General features: G+C 57.8%; 1 protein-coding gene across 10 annotated transcripts in view; it reads right to left on the minus strand.

Annotated features, from left to right (window-relative positions):
* SPEG (striated muscle enriched protein kinase) overlaps positions 1 to 21,228 on the minus strand; it is a 55,404-nt gene that overhangs the window by 7,834 nt on the left and 26,342 nt on the right. For 9 of the 10 annotated variants that reach the window (XM_033111836.1, XM_033111838.1, XM_033111837.1 and 6 more), the window contains 23 exons: positions 20,374 to 20,549; positions 17,656 to 17,916; positions 16,395 to 16,553; positions 16,097 to 16,286; positions 15,767 to 15,990; positions 13,329 to 13,448; positions 12,995 to 13,099; positions 12,210 to 12,416; positions 11,691 to 11,814; positions 11,428 to 11,603; positions 8,997 to 9,109; positions 8,399 to 8,567; positions 8,081 to 8,177; positions 7,763 to 7,963; positions 6,606 to 6,663; positions 5,932 to 6,009; positions 5,647 to 5,825; positions 5,113 to 5,139; positions 4,313 to 4,465; positions 4,077 to 4,119; positions 2,954 to 3,022; positions 715 to 2,686; positions 250 to 381 (listed from right to left, as the gene is read on the minus strand). In XM_033111836.1, the coding sequence (XP_032967727.1) occupies positions 250 to 381; positions 715 to 2,686; positions 2,954 to 3,022; positions 4,077 to 4,119; positions 4,313 to 4,465; positions 5,113 to 5,139; positions 5,647 to 5,825; positions 5,932 to 6,009; positions 6,606 to 6,663; positions 7,763 to 7,963; positions 8,081 to 8,177; positions 8,399 to 8,567; positions 8,997 to 9,109; positions 11,428 to 11,603; positions 11,691 to 11,814; positions 12,210 to 12,416; positions 12,995 to 13,099; positions 13,329 to 13,448; positions 15,767 to 15,990; positions 16,097 to 16,286; positions 16,395 to 16,553; positions 17,656 to 17,916; positions 20,374 to 20,549 (5,033 nt within the window). Of the gene's footprint in view, positions 1 to 249; positions 382 to 714; positions 2,687 to 2,953; positions 3,023 to 4,076; positions 4,120 to 4,312; positions 4,466 to 5,112; positions 5,140 to 5,646; positions 5,826 to 5,931; positions 6,010 to 6,605; positions 6,664 to 7,762; positions 7,964 to 8,080; positions 8,178 to 8,398; positions 8,568 to 8,996; positions 9,110 to 11,427; positions 11,604 to 11,690; positions 11,815 to 12,209; positions 12,417 to 12,994; positions 13,100 to 13,328; positions 13,449 to 15,766; positions 15,991 to 16,096; positions 16,287 to 16,394; positions 16,554 to 17,655; positions 17,917 to 18,224; positions 19,044 to 20,373; positions 20,550 to 21,228 lie in introns of those variants that run through there. The other variant, XM_033111844.1, reaches the window with a different exon arrangement.

The raw sequence follows: 21,228 nt of genomic DNA on the forward strand, positions 1-21,228 counted from the left end.
CGACATGGTACAAATAGTTTCTCAACAATGTGGGAGGGTTGAGTGAGACAGCTCTTGTAATAAGCTCTTACTTCTTAAGTAAGATACTTGGCATTGCTAATTACTGGCAGCTGCTGCTATGATTGTTGTTTTCCTGACTCCAGGGCCCTTCTACCAGTGCCCAGGCTCCTCAAGGTGGTCCATCTCTCACCTAACTAGGACTTTCCCCTAGGGCAGGGAGGGCCTACTCACCCCGCAGGCCTCTCTTACCTGACTCGCTGCGCACGTACTGGTCACCCAAATCCTCCTGGACGCTGGCAGACAGGTTTGGCTGTGATGACCCCTTGTTCTTCCGCAGGCGAGAGAGGCCCCATCGAAGCCTGCTCCGGCTTTCCCCAGAAGCTGTGGAGACCCAGGGGCCTGAGCACCTGCCCAGCCAGTACCAGACAGCTCCCATCTCCCTGCAGCCCTCAGCCCAGAGCAGTAGCGAACACCCAGCCTTGGCCAGGCCTGCTCCCAAGCCGACCTCTGTCTCTTGGCGTCTGGCAGCTCCAGCCCTGCCAATTCCATTCTCAGGGCCTCCAGCACCTCCTCAGCCTCTTTCCGGTGGGTGTCCCCGGCCCTCTCCTCCTCCCAGAACCTTACTCCAGCGCACCCCACCCTTTTCGGCACTCTGCACCTGTCACCCCAGCTCCGTACAGGCCCCTGCCCACCCACTCGTGTTCACAGATTCACCTGAGCCGCCCGACGTGCCACTGGCCTCGGAGCCCAGGGACTCCGCGGAAGGCGTGGTGGCGCCAGCCTGGGCGGCCAGCTGGTTGTGTGGCACGCCGAGGCGCCGCAGACTCTCGCCCTCGGACGTGGCCCGGCGTAGCCGTCCGAAGAGCGGTGTGCTGCGGCCCGACGCGCCGCCCGAATCCTCGCTGCTGCCGCTGCGCTGCAACCGGCTGGACAGCCGCTCCAGCGTGGAGCTGAGCCGCCGGCGCACCGCTAGCACCGGGGAGCCCCGAGCCGAGCTGCCACCCTCCGAGCTCTCCCCGTCCCCGCTGCGAGCCTCCGAGGCCGGGTGGCGCTGCGTGGGCGGGGTCCGCCGCAGCCGCTGGGACAGCGACAGCGAGAGACGGCGGACAAGGCCCGGCTCCCCGACCGCCCTGAGGTCCTGAACGGAGCGGGAGCGCTCGGGCCGTCGCACCATCTCCAGTGGCGTCCCCGCCGGGCTGGGCCGGTACATGCCGTCCTCCTCCGCCCCGCGAAAGGGGCCGCGCTCCTCAGAGCGCGAGCGGCTCAGCATTCGCAGCCCCCGCGACAGGGGCGACTCACGGCTGCGCTTAAATTTGGCCTCAAACACGGCCTCTGATTCCAGGTTCTCGATGCTGCTACTGAGACTGCTACCTGGCCTGCGGGGCACCGTGGGGACCCGGGCTTTCTCTGCCGGCACTGAGGGACCCGCGGCTGAAGGCACGCGCTTGTCGGAGGCTCCCAGAGGTGGGGAGGCCACCCTGGCGAACACGGCCGGGTGGGACTTGAGCTCTGTTGCAGGTGCCCCAGGGCCCTGGGGGAGGCTTTGCGCAGAGCCCGCTAGCTGCAGGGACTGCATGATCTGGGCATAGGGTGTGAGGGGGGGTGCTGGGGTCTGCTGAGCCACAGGGGGCTGTATAGGCGTGGGCGCTGGCACTGGTTCTGCCTTGGACTCTGCGGCCTTCTTTTGAGCAGGCTGGGGTACCAAGGGCCGGGGAGCATCACTGGGTGGGGTGGCAGGAAGTGCTGAAGACTGAGGGGCACTGGGTTTGGGGGCACTGGGTCGCACAGGGCTGGGTGGCTGGGTCTCGCTGAGGGCAGATAAGGAGGAAGACTCCTGTAGTCTGCGCGCCCCAAGCCGGGCCACAGGGATCTCAAGGGGTGCCCCAGCACGGCGGTGCCGGCCCCGGGGCTCTGCCTCACCCTGTGAGAAGCTGCTGCTCTTCTGCAGGCCCCGAGTCTCAGGTGGGGGCTGGTGTTGGGGTGCTGCCTCGCTAGAGGCAGCCCGTGCCAGCCGGGGGTCCCGGGCACGGCTCCCCAGGCTCTCTAGCAGGGGACCCCTGAGGCCACTGACCTTGCCATCCTCAGGGCCTCCCCGCAGCAGCCGCTGGCGCAGGGCCTGCAGCCTCTGGGCATACTCACCCTCTCCCAGGCCTCCCCGGGTCAGGCGGGTGGCCCCCGGGCTGGGGCTACGGCGCTGTGGCAGCTCCACAGATGCTGCCTTGTGCAGGCCCCGGCCCGGTTCCCTTGGCCCGGCCCGGGGCAGGGCACTCTCAGCGGAGCTGCCCCTTCGGAGCTCTCCCCGCAGGGGGCTGGGCCCAGCAGGGGGCTCCTGGCCTGGGGAGGGGGCAGCCTGAGGGCTGGGGGTCTCCTGGTCCTGAGAGGGAGCCCTTCCCTGCTCTTGCCACTCCATAGAGGTGGCAGTCCCAGCCTCTGGGGTCCCCAGGGCCTCATCCTCGGTGGGAATGTCAGTAAGGGACATGCGGGAGCCCGAGAACTCGGGCTGCAGTGGTCGGGGCACTGAGGGCAGCTCCTCCAACTCCTCTTCTTCTGAGTCAGAGGAGGATGAGAGCCCCCCACTGGTGGGTGGTCTTCTGGGCACAGCCACCCACACCCGCTCCGGGGGTGCCCGCAGCAGCTCAGGGATGGGGCGCAGCACCAAGTGGCACTTGTAGCTGATCTGGGAGCGCTGGAGACAGAGTACTAGAGTCAGACCTGAGGGAGCCCTGGGGCTGGATTGACCCACTCAGGCCCACCTCATTTCTGGGGGGAGAGAAAAGGCCTAAGGCAGGCAGAGGGGCAGGGGACATGGGAGAAGCTGGGAGTTGAGAGAATAAAAAGCGTATGAAGACAGATGAACAGGATGTGAGGGCACATGACAGAAAAATGGCAGGATTAGAGAAAGCTCCAGAATGAGAAGGTGGAAGGCACAGAAACAGGGCCCAGCCAAACTTACCTGCCACCTCCGCCGGGAGAGGAATAGCTTTAGGTGATCCGTGCTTACCTCCGCGCCCTTTGCCTGTGTCTGCAAACCCAGGAAAGAGGGACTTAGGTTAAATCCTCTGTCAACTAGACCCTCGATGTTTAGCAATGGAGGGACAAAGTCCCCAGGAGGGGACAGTGGACTGGGCAGTATCGAGTCCAGACTCCTGCGGGTCCTCTTCCCCTTGGATCTGTCACAACTCCCACAACCAAGGTGCCCACATGTGGACCAATCCTCCGATCCTAAGTGGAGGGGCTGAAAATCGGTGGCTCCTGTGGGGTGAGTTTTGGAGCTCACCCCAGGGCCCAAGGCCCTGTCCTGGTACACCGGCTGCCCTGGGAGGCCTGCGCTTAGGCCCCTGACCTGGGCCCCACTGCCCAGCTCACCATCTGTCTCCATGTGGAGCCAGCACCCCAGACATCTGCAGCCTGGTGGGCCAGACCAAGAGAGATGCTTCCCTCAGTCAACCACCCAGGCTGTCGTCTTTGGAGCTCATTTCAGATCTGGGAGACAAGGACAATTCTCCAAGGACAGATACCAGAACGACCTCAGCCTTCCATTGACCCAGCACAATGCTCGATGCATGGTTTCTTCAGTTGCTTTTTCTGGGTCATTTGCTGAACCTAACCCCCCTCACAGCTCGGTGCTGTGCCCTGTGGTGCTGGGGTCTGAAGATGAGTGAGAATTCTGCCCACAGAGAGCTCAAAACCAAGAGGCCAGGCCACCTACCAATCACAGTGTGTGGGCCCAGTGCAGGACAGAGGTGGGCACACAGGAATGAGGAGGACCAGGGCTTGTCTTGAGAGCCAGGGAGAACCCTGATGAAGAACCCCACGATGTGGGGGGCGGTCCAGACCTGTGCCTTGGAGGCCATGAGAGCCCAACCTGAGCCTCTGTTTCCTTAACAAACAGAGTGATACCTTATTGGGAGTGATACCTTCCTTTGCACAGCTATTGGGAGGCTGATAGATCATAAGTATATAAAATGCCTATCATGGTAACTGCACACAGTCAGTACTCAATAAATGGAGCTGTTAATAACGTTCTCTCTCCTTCTTCCTCCTCTTTTACCAGGACTTTGCAGAACTAGACTCACTTTGAACCAAGGATGCTCCAGAGTCTCCTCTGCGGTAGGCCTCCTGTAAAGAAAGGAACGAGGATTAAGAAGGGATTTATCATATATTAATTCAGTCAGTCAGTCAATAAATATTTGGTACAACAGGGCCTCTAAGGACTTGGGAGATTATAAACACCTAAGGGCAGAGGCTTGGGCAGAAGTAGGGGGTGGCCTGCGGGGACTCCAGGTGGGGGCTCCCTGGCCCGAGTACTCACAGCCGATCCTGCACCAGCACTTTGATAAGGAAGCCCCGGGCCTCCCTGCTCAGGCTCAGGAACGTGGTCTCCTCGAAGGCCACGTTGTAGTTTCGGATGTTCATCAGTGTTGTCCGATCGTTTTCTCCAACGAATGGGGAGATTCCCGTCAGACTGCAGGGACGGAGAGGGCTGAATGAGAGGTGGGCAGGGCCCTGGGGCTCAGGCAGACATGACGGGAGGCTGAATGAAAGAGGGCAGGGCTGGGGGCCCCTGGGCTGTGGGGCAGGCAGAGGCTGGGTGAATCTGGGCAGAGGGTAGTCTCTCAGCCTCTTGTCTGTCCTGTCCCCTTCCCCCCTTCCCAGGACAGGTAGGGAGGCAGGTCCCTGCCCTAGGCCCACACTTTAGAGGACCCGATCTGTCCCTCGTCCACCATGGCCTGTCCTTGAGGTGAGGTGTCTGTGCCCAGGGAACACGCCCCCCTGAACCTGCGCCTGCCCCTTCTAGTCCCTGCTGGACAGTCAAGACCTTGAGTTCCTGCATAAATGGCACGGAGTCTGCACCGGCCTCCCTCCAGCCGGCCAGTGTGCCCACCCCTCATGAGGGGCATGGTGGTGGGCAGACTTAGACACACAGGCTGGGGTGTCCACATTCACGCGCATGGGGCCCCTTGCCATGCAGGAAGGAGCAGGGGGTGTAGAAGAGAAGAGGTGGGCTGCAGGCCCCCAACTAGTCTCGAGCCCCAGGCCCTGCAAATGTCAGGGGTGGGCCTGCTAAGAGACCATTGGAGACGAGGGCCTTGAGTGCAGAGAGGTCCTTACCAGAGGAAGGCAACGACGCCCACGGGCCTGTGGGGAAAGGAGAGTGGCTTGGTCAGAGGACAGCCCACCTCCCACTGGAAGTGAGCAATTCTCAGCTACCATGAATCTAATGAGAAGTGTCCTCTCTGTGAACACTGTTGTGGACAAATGGACATAGGGAGGTGTCCTTTAGGGGGGACTCTGAACCCAAAGGTCTAGGCATCCCTGGAGGAGTCAAGGGTCATGGCTGGGCCAGCCCAGGGAACCATTAGGAGTCTGGGAACCAATGGACCATGCCTGCCTCACCACGGGGAGGCAAGGTGGCTGCAGAGGGGAAGGCCACAACCCAGGGGAAACACGGAACCAAGGACTGCCAGGCCTGAGGCCTTGCGTGCCCAGGTCATCTCTGTTTGATGAGTGGTGGGTAGTAACACGGGCAAGTGACCCAGTCAACTGTCAGAGAAGGAATCTGGGCTTCATAAAGCTCGTCTCCCCAGCATGGCACCAAGGGTAGCTGCCCTGGCCCACCCCCACAGCTCAGTATGCCAACATTACCAGATGTCAGTGACGCCAGACACAGGGGTCTGGTTGACAATCTCAGGCGCCACGAACTCAGGTGTGCCATATTGGCAGTACTGGGGCTCTCCCGGAGTCAGCTCCTGGGCATTCCCAAAATCACAGATCCTCACCTGCTCTTCACCCTCTGCACCATCCCATACCAGCAGGTTCTCAGGCTGCAGGACACAAGGCAAGGTGTAGGAGCTGAGTGAAGAGGAGAGGACGCTCCACTGCCTGGCTCCCACAGGGGCTGCCTGCTCCCCACCCGCACCTGCACCTCACCTTGACATCCAGGTGCAACACAAGGTTCTGGTGCAGGTAGCATATTCCCTCTAGCACCTGCTGCACGTAGGCCCGGATCTGTGGAAACAGGTGGCCCAGAGTCCATGGGGGAAGGGTGGGATATTATGTTTGATCACCACCAGGGCTGTGGCAAGAGGTCAGGCCATGCTAGGGAAGTGGCCTTCAGGTGGCTGGTGGAGGGGGTTGAAACATAGGTTAGGGTTGCTGAGATCTAGGGTCTCCATGGACAGCTGCACAGGTCGGGCACAGCACATTTATAGAAGGGAGCCATTTACATTATAATAAGTAGGATTGTGCAGTGCACAACTCGTACAGTTCTACATGGCAGGACACTGGTGAGACCGAAGAGTCCAGGTAGGTCTCCTTCTGGGAGAAATGTCTGAGGAATGTTTACATGAAAAATATTGGGAAACAACAGTTAGGAGCCAGGGTGCATCTACTGAGATTTACAGAGGACAGTGCAAGGCCCAGGGTGGGGGGTCTGGTCTGATGGGGGAAGGGGGCTCTGCTGCCTGCCTAACAGTGCTCTCCTCCACCACCCGTGGTCTATTCATGGGCATAGATGGCATGCCCCGGACCCACCCCCCAGTTCTCAGAGCTCAGGTGGGTGAACGCTAGTGCCCAACCCGACCCCTGCCACCCACTGCCCTCACCTCAGACTCACACACGGTGGGTTTCCTGGCCATTCGCTCTAGCAGCTCCTCTGTGCAGCTATGTCCTGGATCAAGGAGAACAGTGACCAGTGCCAACCGCCTGGCCCTCCTTGGGCAGTGCCCTCCACCCCCAGAGCGCACGTCAGATCCCAGCTCAGCACAGGGTTCTCCTTCCCCTTAAAGCACATCTGATACCAGTTATGGATTGTGTCTTCACCCTTCCCTGTTCTCTGGGTGCACAGATGGGACAACCCTGCTTGAACTCTCATTTGCTGTGGGATCCCAGGCAAGTCACCAAACCTCTCTGAGTCTAGGTTCCCTCGGGTGTAAAATGGGGATAACCTCCCTTCTCGCCCAACCTGTGAGGTATTTATAAGGATCAAGTTAGAGCAGAATTTTGTTGCCTGTAAATGGAACTTCTTGACTCTATTTGAGAATGACCTAGAAGGCCCATGACACATAAATAATTGGTCATTTTGCTGAGCTTTGGGTTCTAATAATGCAGACTAGGAAGATGATTTGAAGAACATTGTCACCTTGCTAGTGGGAGTGACAGGCTAACCACCCAGGATCCTTACCCCAGTGTGCCTTTGCTTAACCACAGCTCTCATGCCAGGCTGAAATCTATTCTTTATGGAAACAGCCTCCAAATAAAGCCAAGTATTGAGGCTCACCTGAAATGGGGCCACTTCAAATGTTTAGATATAATGTACTGTATTTCGTGATAAAAATCACCTGCCTTTTGTTAGCTGCATGACTTCAGGTGGGTTAGTTAACCTTTCTGTACCTCAGTTTCATTATCTATAAAATGGGGATGATAAAATTCCATGAGATAGGTGTACGTGAGGATTAAATAGGTTAATATTCGTAAACCTCTTAGAACCCTGCCAGGCACACATTAAATGCTATGTAAGTTTAAACTAAAAAACAAAACAAGAAATGTTGGAGTCTCCAGACTCCACTCAATGAAGTATTTATAAGGTGCCTTCAGACCTCCCAAGTGTAAATGGACACCTTTTGTACAGGTAGTCAGCCTCTGCTAACTGTCAATGGGAGGGACCACTCTGTAAAGTGTGAAACATGTTGCTGATTGGCTGTTAGAAGGACCAGTCATGCAGGCCACATGTCCCCCAGACACCCAGCCAGTCCCAGGATACAGCTCGGTGACAATGACCAGTCCCCTACGCCTCTCAAAGGCCTCATGGAAGTAGAGGACGCAGTCATGCTGGAGCCGGGCCAGCAGCCGGGCCTCCCGCCACGCTGATGCCTTTGGCTTGGCCTGGCTGGGGATGAACTTGGCCGAAAACTCCAGGCCAGAGCTACGTTCCACCACACGCCGCAGGTAGGAGAAGGCACCCCTGGGTGATGACACAGGGAGAGGATGGGATTCAGGCATTGCTGCAGCCCTGGCTGTCCACACCCGCCAGCCCTTGACCCAGGCTCTCTGGGCCCCCGAGCCCCTCTTTGTCCCACACCTGCCGATCTCCTGGTGGATGTCATAAAAGTCACTGAATCTCCTTCCTCGTTGCTCCTCGTCTTCCCTGGCCCCCTCCACCTCCATAGCTGTCTGAGCTGGGGAAGAGATTCCTGGTGTTAGATGTGGAGGGCAGAGACTGGGACAGGCAGGGTAGATGGAGAAGACAGAAGAGGAGCAAGAGCGTCAGGGGCCTGAGGAGGGGTGCTAGGGCTGAGGACGTGGGGGTCAAGGAAAGCAGGGCCCAGTGAGTGACTCCTCACCAGGGACCCACATCAGATTCCTGCGGGTGAGCACTCTGCCCTTCTCCCCTGCCCACCTGAACGCACAGCCAGCTCTGCTTTGCAGGAGACCTCTCCCGCCAGGTTCCGGGCAGTGCAGGTATAGACGCCTCCATCCTGGACCCCCGTGCTGAGCACCACCAGCGAGCACTCGGCCTCCTCATACACGAAGCTCACGTGGCTACTCTCGGTCAGCAGCACCTCATCCTACAGAGTTGGCCGTCACCTCCAGCCTGGGCCTGGCTTCACCTCCACCTGGGACCCAGCTTTACCTCCGTGCCAGAGACTCAATCTCAGCCCTCCCTCAGGACCAGGGACCCCTCCTCCCCGGGGCCTTGCTCACCCCAGGACCAGGAAGTGGGAATTGGCTCCACCCTTATCTTCCATTAATAACCCTGCACCCCCCAATTAATCCCCTGGTTCCTCCAATCCCCACCAGTGTCACTGAGCACCCCTGGGTCGCACTTCCTTCCCCTAACTGCGCCTCTGGCAACACATTTGCTCTTCTCTGTCTAGGCTCCCCACCTCCTAAGGCCACTGGACCCCTCCCCCACTCCCAGGAAACCCTTCCTCCCTCCTCCCAGGCTCCTGGCCAGCCCAGGCTTGGACTCCCCCAGGGCTTCATCACCCTCTGACCTTGTACCACATGATGTCCGGCAGTGGTTTCCCCTCAACCACCACAGCGAAGCGAGCAGTTTCCCCAGCCTCCACCTCCACGTCCTCCATGATGGACTCAAACCGAGGGGCCTCTGAAACACATGGGGTGGGGTGGGGAAGTAGACAAGGTTGGAGTCACAAGGGCCTGCCTCCTCAGCCTCTCTCCCTCAGCCCTCGGTTCACCAGACGCCCCCTCACACCTCCCAGAGCCCCAGCACCTCAACCACTGAGGCTCTCAAATTCGCCCGTGGACCACCAGAGGTCCTTGCCTGGAACAAGCACTCTCCCTGGAAATGCATAGGTAATGATCTCCAAATATCAGAAAACCTAAGTCAGAGGGTTCAGGCTTGCTTTGTTTGACCCCCCGTGTTTATCTGCCAGCTTTGAAATTAGTTGATTCTCACACACAAAAGAAATCTGGATTTCCTGCCTCTCTTGAAAAGTCAGCACTGGCCATGCTGAGCCTCTTACTGCGTTAACTGGCTGGTGCAGAGTGGCTCAACGCTGCCCCCTGTGGGTAACTGTCCTTCTGCACAGTCCCACTGCGGGCTTCTTGGACTGCGCCATCCTGGGCCCTGCAGGCCGCTCAGCCTGTGACCCTGAATGAAGTTGACCATGGCATTGGCTCTGTTTTTATGTTTTCTCCCTGAATCTTGTTTAACTATTTAAAGGGCCTTCTACCACCTGGAAACATGCAAGGTGGGGTACCGGTTCTCAGCTTAGTTCTCCCACTGTGACTGTGATTTTATTCTCTGCACATATCATGCGATGGTGTCATTTCCTTATAAAGTGGCTCCTCATTCTCATGATGGTATTACAGATGTATTCCAAATTGCTTTGCAGAGGAGCCTGTGACTTCCTGGTGCTCCCCTCTTGAGCACGTTTGAGGATCTCGGCTTTAAGGGGAATGGGAGTGATCAGGCCCCGAGGGAAGAGCTGCGGTGCTGGGCACGGACCAGCACCCATCACAGGCACACAGCTTGGTTTTACACAGATAAAAGGGGAGGGCGTCCTGGGAGTGAGCAAGATGCCCCAGTGGGGCAGCAGTGGACGAAAGGGACCATTCCACTTGCCCTGCCTGAAGCTAGGGCACAGTGGGAGACGGGGTAGCTCCAAGCCCCAGGCCTGTCTAGTCCTGGCCGGCTGGGACACAGTCTCCCTCAGTCACTGTCTGTGGCAGGCCAGGGTGCAGGGGCTCTCAGTGGCCTGGGCCTCTTCCTATATCTGGGAAGAAAGATGAGTCCTGCAGACGGTACTATCAAGGAGCAGAGTGGTGATTGAATAGGAAGTGCCAGGGGATGGGATGAGGGGAAGCTGGGCAAGGGAAAGACACGTAAAAGGGAGACCAGGGGCCCAGACGATCTGTGGACCCCACATCCGCCATCCACAGTGGGGCCAGCAGGGCTCCCCCATCTCTTCCTCACGTACTTTCCTGCCACTTCTCTTCCACTTTAAAGCAGCCTTACCTCCCCTCTAGGAATCTGGTTTCTAGTCTGGGTGGGGAAAGTGGGGACTGCGGGGTGGGCTCTATGAAGGTCAAAACTGGAAAATTTCAAGTCAACTTGAACAGTCTTTTCAAAGCAACAGAAAATGTACCCAGGATAAGCTTGCCTGTGCTAACTAAAATGTCACTTTCTTTGCATTCGGTTGGAATTGTATCTACTCAGCAGGTAACACTGTTTAGCTGGCGCTGGTCCGAAGTTCTGAGTGGCAGTTACATATGTCTAGAATTAATTAACAAACTGGAAAACAAGACAATTACCACTTAATGCATGCTAGGGGTTGCAGACTACATCTCTGAAGGAGAAACTATAAAAAGGGTCCTCACTGCAAAGATTGGGAGGCTCTGTCCAACAGGCCATGCGACGGGCAGCCAGGATCCCCAGAACTGGGAGTCTCGTGATAAGATGTGGTCTCTTGGGCTTTTTTCTTTTTTAAATCGACTCGGTCTCCCTACACTTGTTACAGTTGAGGTACTATTTCACGTTGTATTTAACACAGGAGCAAAAAGCACCCTCTGGCTTTGGAGTTGGGCATCTGGGCTTGAATCCCAGCTCTTGTACTTATTAAGTTGTGTGACCTTGGGCCTCTTACTTAGCACACTCTGAGCCTCAGTTCCCCCATCTGTAAAATGGGGATAATAACCAACCCTCATTTCACAGCATTGGTAAATATTAAATGAAATAATACATGTAAGATACTTAGCACTGAGCCTGGTGCATACTAGGTGCTCAATAAATATCTTACTAGTACTATTACTGTTATTACTTAGTAGTACTGGTATCATTATAGCTATTGGATGGATAGGCCTGAGAGGGAAGACCTGAGACTGGCAGGTGCACCTGGGGGTGTGAGGAGAGGGCTGTGGGCCTCAGAGGGAGGAGAGGGAAGGAGGCGTACTATCACCCACCTGCCAGCTCCAGTGTGACCGAGCAGGCCTGTGTGCCGTGGCGGTTTCGGGCAGTGCAGGTGAGAGGCCCCATGTCCCGGCGGCTAACCCGGCAGATCCGAAGACAGTACTGGTCATCATCTGGCTGGCTCAACTCATACACACCTGTCCGTGCCTCCAGGAGGGCCCCTCGGCAGCTAAGGGACACGACAGGGAGGTCACCCAGGATGGCTGGAGCTGGACTGCCACTTGTGGGAAGTGGGGCATGCAAGGCGGAGCCCCACCTCCTCCAGACGATCTGGGCCTCCACGTGGTTAAAGGTGACGGTGACACTGGCAGGCTGTCCCTCCACCACATACACGATGTCTGGCTTGTCCAGCACAGCAGGTGCCTCCTCCAGGGGCGGGCCTAAGAGGAGGAGAGTGCAGGCTCTATGCTGGGCTTGACTCCAGATCCTTAGTACCCACTGCTCCTTTAACCCTCCAATTGCTCTGGGAGCTCCATTTCCACAGCTGAGGAAGCTGGGGGAAAGGTTGAGCACTTTGTCTAGGGAACACAGCTAGGAAGCAGCAGAACTGGGACTGCACCCCCACGTGTCTGACTCCACAGCCTCAGCCTTGCCCACTAGGAGTGCTGCTTTCAGGAGTGAGAAGAAAGCACCCTGACCATCAAGGTAGCGCCCAGCTTTGCTATTCCTGTCATAGCTCTCATACCCCGACCAGCTCTTGAGCCTCCACCATGGGGACCCAGTCTCCTGGCCCAGCAGCTCCCACCCCCCGCCTCGTAAGACCACCCAGGCTCACCGCGCTCCAGGAGCTGCACAGGTTCAGAGGGGGGCGAAGGTTTGCTGCTGCTCTTGATGGTGGCACTGAGGACCCGGAAGATATGCTGGGCCCCCTTGCGCAGCCCTATGGCCGACCACCCAGGCTCCCGCAGGCCCGTGGCCAGAGCTGTCCACTGGTCTGAGCCCAGCTCCTGGTGCTGCACAGTGTAGGTCAGGGCGTCCGGGTCTGGTGGGGAGGCAGCTGCTAGAGGTGGGCATTGCTGAGGTGTCCCCCACCCCCATTCAGCTGGCTCAGGACCCGAGAGCTCATCATTAGTCTGCTCTGAGGACCTGCCTCAGTTTCTCTTGTTGCTTCTGCTTGCCCCTCATCTGCTCTTGCCCAACCACTGGCTCAGAGCCAACGAGGTGCCAGGCATGGGGTCCACAGGCATGAAGGGAGCTTGACTTGTATCGAATTCCCTGCTACTATCTGAGGTGGGGAAACTGAGGCACAGAGCAGGAAGAGATCGTGAACAGGGAAGGAGAGCTTATTCCCAAGCACCCAACCCCTCTGAGAAAGAGAAAGGAATGTGGTGGCCCCCTTTGTCTCCTCTCCTGACCCCGAGCCAGGCCTTCACCCACCACGGACAGGAGACAGGCAAGACTGCTCCGGCCATGCTCCCAGTACCGTCCACTCCCATCATCCCATATGCCTCCCTGGGCCCTGCCCTCCCCTCTTGGCTCCCTTGGCACCCCTGCCCGAGCTTGCCCTGTCCACACCCCCACCCCCACGCCCACCCCCAGCCCGGCGTGGCCCTGACCCACCAATGGCCATGTCCAGACTCCTGGGGGGGTTCCACGTGAGTGTGACCATCCTCCCAGTCACAGCCACCACCTGTGGGGCACCATCTGGAGGGCCTGGAACCACATCTGAAAGCCACAAGTCAAGCATCTGCTGGGTCCTTTAGGGCCCAATGGCTCTGCAGGATCAGCAAGCCTTGGGCTGGGGACCGGGTGGCACAGCCACAGGGGCAGGGGCAAGGCCAGATGGCTTCCCAGGGGACTGAAGGAAGGGCGCTGGTGCAAGGGCCCCTCCTTCACCCAGCCCCTTAGGTAGGCCAGAGACTAGGCTGTGCAACTGGCCAGGAAGATGCCTCACCTGTGACATAGAGGTGGGCATAACAGGCAGCTTTGCCCAGCTTGTTGGCGATGACGCTCTTGTAGACACCAGCATGCTGAGGTCCCACAGCAGGGAACACCAAGCGATGCACATCCCTGTCTGGGGGTGGGGGGGACAGTGATACTGGGCCTGAGCTAGGAGGATACTTCGAGGGGTGAGCCCATGCCACACTAGGCCTGGCCCTTCAACCCCTCCCTCTCCTCCACTCAGGGAGGAGGCGAGGGGGAATGGATTTGCAGACAAGCAAGAAGTGTGTCCATTGTGTGGCAAACCCCAGGTCCAGGCTGCCAAGTTTACACCTGCAGCCCTAGCTCCTCCTGCCTGTCCCTTCTGTACTTCATGCTCAGCGACTTCTCGCCTTCCTCCCATACCGGTTCAGCCAACCTCTGCAGCCCGCTGATTTCCCTTCTTCTCCGCACCTCTGGGGTGGGGGTGCACACCTCCGTGTCCAAGTTCTGAGAAGGCTTCGCTCCTAAGGCCCCTCCCTCAGTCCCCTCTTCTCGATCCCCATGGCCCCTGCAGTCCCATTGCCAGCACAGACCCCACGAAAGCCCTGCACTAGTGCAGTCCACACTCGCCAATGGCACTGCATGTTGCCTCGGCCCGGAAATGTTAAAGGCACCTACTATGTATGGGAGGCAGACAAAGCCCTCAGCCTACGTGCCCATCTGGCCCGTCTCTGGCTAGTCTTCCACCATCTGACCCAGACAAGCCAGTATAGGTCCCTGAACAAGCCATGGAAGTTCCATCTCCAGGTCCTTTGCTCAGAAAATTCCTCCCTTCTGGAATATTCTTCCCTTACTAAGGTCTCCTTCTCCTTTAAGACACAGTTCAGGTGAGCACCAACCTGGGAAGCCTTCTCTGCCATGTCTGGGAGGGGCCCTTTTCACCCCCATCCCTGATTCCCCCCAGGACTTCCAGCAGATCTCAATGCCTTGCATGCAGTAAGTGCCAAATATATTATAAATTACAGTAAGAGTTAAGAGTTGTTTGCTCTGTGCCTAGCCTATGCCAGCTACTTGACATGCATTTTCCCCTCATAATCCCTTCAACGACCCTGCAAAATTATCCTCATTTTACCAATGAGGTCAGAGACATTAACAGACTTGTCCAAGGTCATACAGCTAATAAATGATGGAGCTATGGCTTGAACTTGATTCCCTCTGAATTCGAAGCTCTTTCCCTACACTGTGCTCCCTGAATGGTGACAAGGGGGACATCTCCAGAGGGGACGTGAAGGGGAAGAGGCCTGCACTATCCTCCTTCGTGTCAGGGCAGTCCCCCAACACCCCTCCCTTCCCTTAGTGGTTATCTCTGCATGGAACAGTCACCCACTCATTTATCTCTGCTGACACTATTTATAAAAGAAGAGAAACCAAGGGCTGCCACTGACCCCAGATTCATACGGAAGAGACGCCAGCTGAGCTTCTGAGACAGACACCCACCCAGGGCCTCAAGCAGAACTTCTATTAGGAGATAGAAAGACTGTGGGCTAAGTAAGCAAAGACAGCCACTGAGGGAGGGGGCTGAGGGGAAGGGTCAGAGCCACGGTGGTGGCACTGGAGGTAGGGCATGGGTGACAGGAGAAGCCAGAGCCAGACAGTCCTTGTCTGTCTTTGAACTAGTCCCTGTCTCTGTAAGCCTCAGTTTACCCATCTGTAAACAGGAATAATAGTCCCTGCCTCACAGGCGCCTAGTACGGAAGGTGAGGTCATCCACGTCAGGCCTTCAGCACTCAGAGCCTGGCGAGTTTTGTCACACGGAGACTCTGATTCCTTCAAGGCTGGAACTGAGATACTCCCATGAGAAATACCCCAGGCGGAAAGGACTCAGTCCCAAATATGTTCCTTTGTATTTTCTTCCCGCTCCTTCTTTATTTGCTGTTTGTGAACAACTCTGGCCAAGCCTCCTTTCGAGGCCAGACACTGCCCACACCGGCCTTTTCACTGCAGGCCTAACAGGCACCGCTTTGCCTACAAGGACGACAGTGATGGCAACAACAACAACAGTAACCAGAAGACTTAACACGTACTGACTACTTGCTATTTGCCAGGGCCTGCTCTAAGTGCTTTACACGTAGTCACTGATTTAATTATCTTAACAAGCCCATTACAGATGAGGAAACTGAGGCACAGAGGGGTTCTGTAACTTGCCCAGTCAGCAGCGGGCTGTACTGCCTGTCCATAAAGTGCTAACAAAGCCACCAAGGCCCAGAATGGTGACTCAGCAGATGGGTGCTGTGTAGGCTCGAGGATGGCGGCAAAAAGCTCATAGCCCCTCTGGGTTCCCCTCCCCGAGATGCCACATCCCTGACCAGGTTAGAAAAGGAAGGCCGGAGGATGGGGAGACAGGAGGGCACTGCAAGCAAAGAGGGGGCTGGAAGGGACACTCCCCAGGGTCCCCCCCCAAACACATACACTGTGTCATGCGCCGGTCATCGCTGCTCTGGATCCGGTGGCCATTGTGGAACCAGCTGATGGTGGGGTAGGGCAGGCCAGTCACCTGGCATTCCAGCATGGCCTCCTTGGCCAGTCCCACCTCCAGGTCCTGCAGTGGCCGCAGGAAGTCAGGCATGGACAACCGCTCCAACTCGCCATGCTCTGGCTCCTCAGGGATAGACGGCATCTTCTCCAGCTTTGAGCTGTAAAAACCACATGGCTGCCCAGAGTCCCAGAGCTGCACCTCCCACCACAGGGCTAGGGCCCCACAGAGGCAGCCCCAGGAGCACCGGGGGCCCCAGGTGGTACCTGGGGCCAGTGGCGGCCGTCCGAGGCTCCTCCACGTAGAGCTGGGCCGAACAGTGGGCCTGGCCATGGGTGTTGGTGGCACTAACCGCGTAGAGCCCCTCGTCCTCACTGCCCACGTGGGCAATGTACAGTGAGTGCAGACCCCCGTCCTGCCGCAGCCGCAAGTTCTCGCTCTCCTCCACAGGGCGGCCTGGGGGGGGTGAGGGGGAGGGCGGGATGCAGAGCAGGCTCAGCAAGGGGCCCTACTCTCTGGCCCTTGGGGGTCCCCCAACATCTTCTGTAGGGCGGAGGGCTATACCAAAATGAGTCCAGGTCACGGAGGGAGGCGGGGTGCCACTGATCTTGCAGTCAAAGCGGGCTGCACGGCCTTCCAACACTTCCACATCCTCTAGCAACCGGGTGAACAGGGGTGCCAGCGAGGGCCGCACAATCAGGCGGGCACTGCAGGTCAGCTCATCTAGGGGGAAAGGTCACCACTGGGGCAAGAAAGGCCATGGAATCCCAGGCACCCCAACCCACAGGCCCTGACCTCATGCTGGGCAGGGAAGGGGGCTGGGCCAGGAGCTGGAGCTTGGGTAGAGCCTAGCAAGGTCCCTGGGCACCGAAGCGCGGCAGTGGGCAAGATCCAAAGACCGGGACTTCTCAGGAGGGTAGAGGTCAGCAAGGGCGGCAGCAGGATGCCACGGTGGCTGGGGATATGACAGGTGTCCAGGGCCCAGGCCTGGTTCTCCCCTTCTCACCTCACCTGCCCACCCAGGATGCTGCTCGGCTCAGCGCTAAGAGAAGGGCCCAGAAGCCAAGCCCCTTCCCTCCCCCACACCCCTTTCCCCTGCCTTGGGAATTCTCCTCTGCCCCTGGGTTGTGCCCTCACTCCCTCCCAACCACCCCAGACCCGGAGCCCCTTTGCCCCAGTCTATCGCCCCACACAGAATCTTCTGGGAGAAATAGCAGCCCCTTATGCTGACCTGGTCCTTTCCCGCTTACAGAGCCCTCCAGTGTCACCTTAGGTGCTCATCACCATAATCAGGTGAGGCATTGTTTCCACTCTTCAAATGAGGACGGGGACCAGGTCAGAGATGTCATTAATAATAATAATGGCTGACATTTATTAGGTGGCACCCTTCGCCAGGCGCTGTGCTTTGTTCTTTACATTCATTAGCTCATTAATCCTCCCGATCCCCTACGAGCGAGGCATTATGATCCCTTTTTACAGATGAATAGTCTAAAGCTCAGAGAGATGAAGTAACTTGTCCAAAGTCACGTGGCGGGTATGCGGCAGGACAAAAATGGGAACCCACATCCAGGTTGGTCTGCCACACTTGAGCAGACAGGACCCTAACAGGAGCGACAGCTAACACTGACACAGCGAGTCCTTGGTGCCAGATGCTGCTCCAAGTGCTGGTTGCACTGAGGCAGGTGGACTGCGCCATCTCCCACCCACCGCTCTTCCCCAAGGCGATGGCGCCTATCTTATTCTGCACCCAACTCCTTCACCTCCCAACCCCTCCCTCCCACTCTTGGGTACCCACAGCAGCCCTAGGGCCCGAGAGGGCAGTTACCTTTGGCCGTGCTGAGCTTGCAGGTGTACACGCCACTGTCGTCCTCGTGAACAGAGGTGAGCAGCAGCTTGCATTTCCGGCCATCGAAATGCATCTTGCATTTGAGCAGCGCAGGCTGCAGCAGGCGGCCGCGGGACATCCAGTCTACCTCCACGTCAGCAGGACCTGCCACCAGGCACTCAAACAGCGCCATCTCCCCGGCCCCCACGTCCACGTCCTGCAGGGGGGCCAGCACGGCCAGGGACCGGCTCTCAGGGTGTGCTGGGGGAGGCAGTCATGGGGGGCACGTATGGAGCAGAGACATATGGGGCAAGGGAAACACACACACGCACACACAGAGAGACAGACAGACACAGAGAAAGAGATGCATTTTGTTCCTTTGCAGACAGGGAGAACCCGCCCGCCTGGCTGGCCAGGACAGCAAGGAGGTGCCCCAGGCCTGGCTTCAGGATGGCAACCCCAGCTGGGCTAGGGAGGGGGTTTTAGGGGAAGTGGACAGGGAACCTGAGGGCTAGGTAGGGGCAAAGACGGCGGCGGAAAAGAAGAAAACACAGTACACCAGCTGGGTACAAACTGGACTTTATTTCAGCTAAGAAACAGGTATTTCCGAACATCTCCACGCCCACGACAGCAGGACCTACTGCTATGCCAAGTCTGCCTGACTCCCGCATGCCCAGACAGAGCCTCCCGGCCCTGACAGCAAATGAGGGAACCCCAAATGGACCCTAAACCTGCCACAGCCAGGACTCCACCAGACCTCCTCATCAGGGCAGGGTCCGGGAGCCTCTGGCTTTTGGTCTCTTTTGAAATAGTGTTGTGCCACTTCAAACCTGTTTCTGGAGTGGTCAGTGCCCTGCCCCCCATCATGAGCTCCTTGTCAACAACAGCCTGTCCCTCTGGGTCCCTCCATCCTGGGGATGACATGCCCTGTCTCTCCCCCTCTGCCTCACCCCACGCCAGCTTGGAGGCATCCTTCCCTGACTGTCACAGACACACAGACAGACAAACGGATAGACAGACAGGGCCTACAGCAACGGTAGCTAGCACATGCGCTCGCTGGGTGTTTCCCTGCAGGGAAAGCCTGGGGAGGGGGTCTTGATACCCCTGATGGCCGCCCCTTCCTGGCACTCAGTCCGTGTGGGGGCTCCTGGCCTGCCCAGCCAAATGTCCACTTGGGAAGGGAGGGTCCCTAGGGGCCCATGGCTATCCCAGGATGCTGCACAGGGAAGGGAGGGGAGGGGAGGCTGGAACAGGGTCCAGGCCGGCAGGCCGGCAGGGTCTGTGGGCAGGAGGCAGTGAAACACAGCGAGGTCCGAGAGGTGCCTGAGACAGGGGCGCGGCTCGGAGGGTAGCGGGGGGAGCGCAGGCGGCCCCCTGAGCTCACTCGCCTGTGTACAGACAAAAACCTCAGTCAGCAAGCGGCAGGTTAGTGCAGCACACGCACACGCACGCACGCAGACCTGGCTAGGACCCCCCTGCATGGACAGCTGCCTCTAAATCTGCCAGGGTGGCACTGCCACATCCAGCTTCCCCAAGAGCAGCCCTGGGGTGGGAGGTGGGCAGCCAGCCAGAGGCCGGGTCTCTGGGGTTCCTGGGCAGGTAGAGGCCCTGGGTAACCAGGGAAGAGGCATTCACAGGCATCAGGAGTACCCCAAACTGGGGGATGTTGGGAGGAACCCCAAAGAGAGAGAAGCACCAAGACGTGGGTTAACACAGAGAAGCAAGGCAGAGCCAGACCCTAGAGGAGGAGCAGGCCAGGATTATGTTGCAGGGGGTGTGGGTGGACTGAAGAATTCAGAGACTGAGGAGGTGGCAACACCAAGAACAGGAGACACAGGGCCGGTGGGTAACTGAGGCAGGCAGGGCCCAGCGGAGGTGACCGTGACTGTTAGGGTCCAGGCTCCAGCAGGGGTCTGGGGGAATCTTAGAAGCTCTCAGAGCTGGCCTCTGCCAGGAAAGGAGCGATGATGGCTGAGTGTGGAGCTGAGGAGGAGTTTCCAGCCCTGAACTGCCCACAGGGAAAGGGAGGTGGAAGGAGAGGAAAATGGCCAGCTTTTGAGAGGAAAAGCACCAGCTCCTGAGGGCAGCCTGGCTAGGGCTGCCCTCTGCACTGCCTGAAAGGCCCCCTGCCTTTATGCCCCGACTCCGGGACCCAGCTATCTTGACATTTCACAGCTCTGCTCTCCCTGGCACCCCTGGGGTCCCTGTGATGCTCCATGCCCAAATCACCCCAGGGGTCCCTCCGAACGGGTCCAACTATCAGACTCTCCCCGTCGCCACTCCACAACCACAACAGCTTCTGCACAGCAATGGGGTGGGGAGGGGGCCGAAAGGCAAAAGAAAGAGAGGGAAGTGGGTGTGAGGGAGGGGCCTGGGAAGGGCAAAGTGACAAAGGCTTAGAACAGTGTGGGAAGAGGATGGCCAGAGGCAGGAAGCAAGGTCTCTGGCAGGCCACCAGGGGCAGTCGTGATTGACCATGGGGGAAGGCAATACTGTGTAGTAAGCTGAGCACTGAGCAATTTGCTGTGTGGCCTTGGGCAAGTCACTTCCATTCTCTAGGTCTCAGTTGACTCAACTACAATATAAGCAGCTAAACTTGGGGATCGCGAAGGCCCTTTCTGGCATCCCCTAAATAATATTGTGCGAAAGTTGGCAACTGGACAGGAACGCGGCCAGGGGACAGGGTTAAAAGGTTCATGGAGAACGTGAGGTACTCACCTCGGACCTCCAGGCGGGCCTCGCACTGACGAGCGCCATACTCATTAACCGCTTTGCAAGTATAGAAGCCAGCGTCACCCCGTTCAGCAGCCAGGATCCGCAACCGGCACAGCCCACCCTCTGCCTCCTCCGCGAAGCGCCGCTGGTCTGGGCGAACGGGCTGGCGGTTCCTCAGCCTGTCGGAGAGACAAGAGCTCAGTCCCCAGGCCCAGGGTCCTCACCGGCACAGGCAGGGAAATGGGGGTACAGAGCCAAGCAGGCCTCTGCTACGCCCATATCATTGGGCCCCTCCCCAGATCTGTCTCACCGACCGTGGGCCCCCCTGGTTAGGGTTAGTATTTACCCGACTCTGCCATCCCACCTCTGCCAGGAGCTTCCAGACCACCTGGTTCTCCTTTCTAGGAACCTAACTGAACTTAGAGTAGTGCTATGCTATTCAGTTCTTAATAGCTCTTAAATTTCCTCATGTCTTATTTTTACTTATTTATAACGAATAGATAGCTTTCCCACTTCCCAAAAGGGATATAAAGTAACTTACAATGTTAAGAAATCACACTGGGGATGAGACAATCAATTAAAAATGAAAAATAGAACCCAAACCAATAAAAACCTAAGTGAACTAATCAAAGCTCCAGGCACCTGGGACATAGCACCACAGATGGGGCCCACATTTAACTCTGGGCTCTGGAAGCTCAGAAACAAATGGTTCCATTTGGGCCCAGCAGAGGGCTGGGCACAAAGCAGGCCTCAAAAATCACCCTGTTGTCAACAGACAGGGATGGGGGTGGGTAGCCTTCTCCAGGAGTGAGATGGCTCCAGGTCGAGACCATTTGTTACCCAAACCCCTCCTCTGAG

The sequence above is a fragment of the Rhinolophus ferrumequinum genome, chromosome 8, assembly GCF_004115265.2.
Source record: "Rhinolophus ferrumequinum isolate MPI-CBG mRhiFer1 chromosome 8, mRhiFer1_v1.p, whole genome shotgun sequence".
Classification (NCBI taxonomy): Eukaryota; Metazoa; Chordata; class Mammalia; order Chiroptera; family Rhinolophidae; genus Rhinolophus; species Rhinolophus ferrumequinum.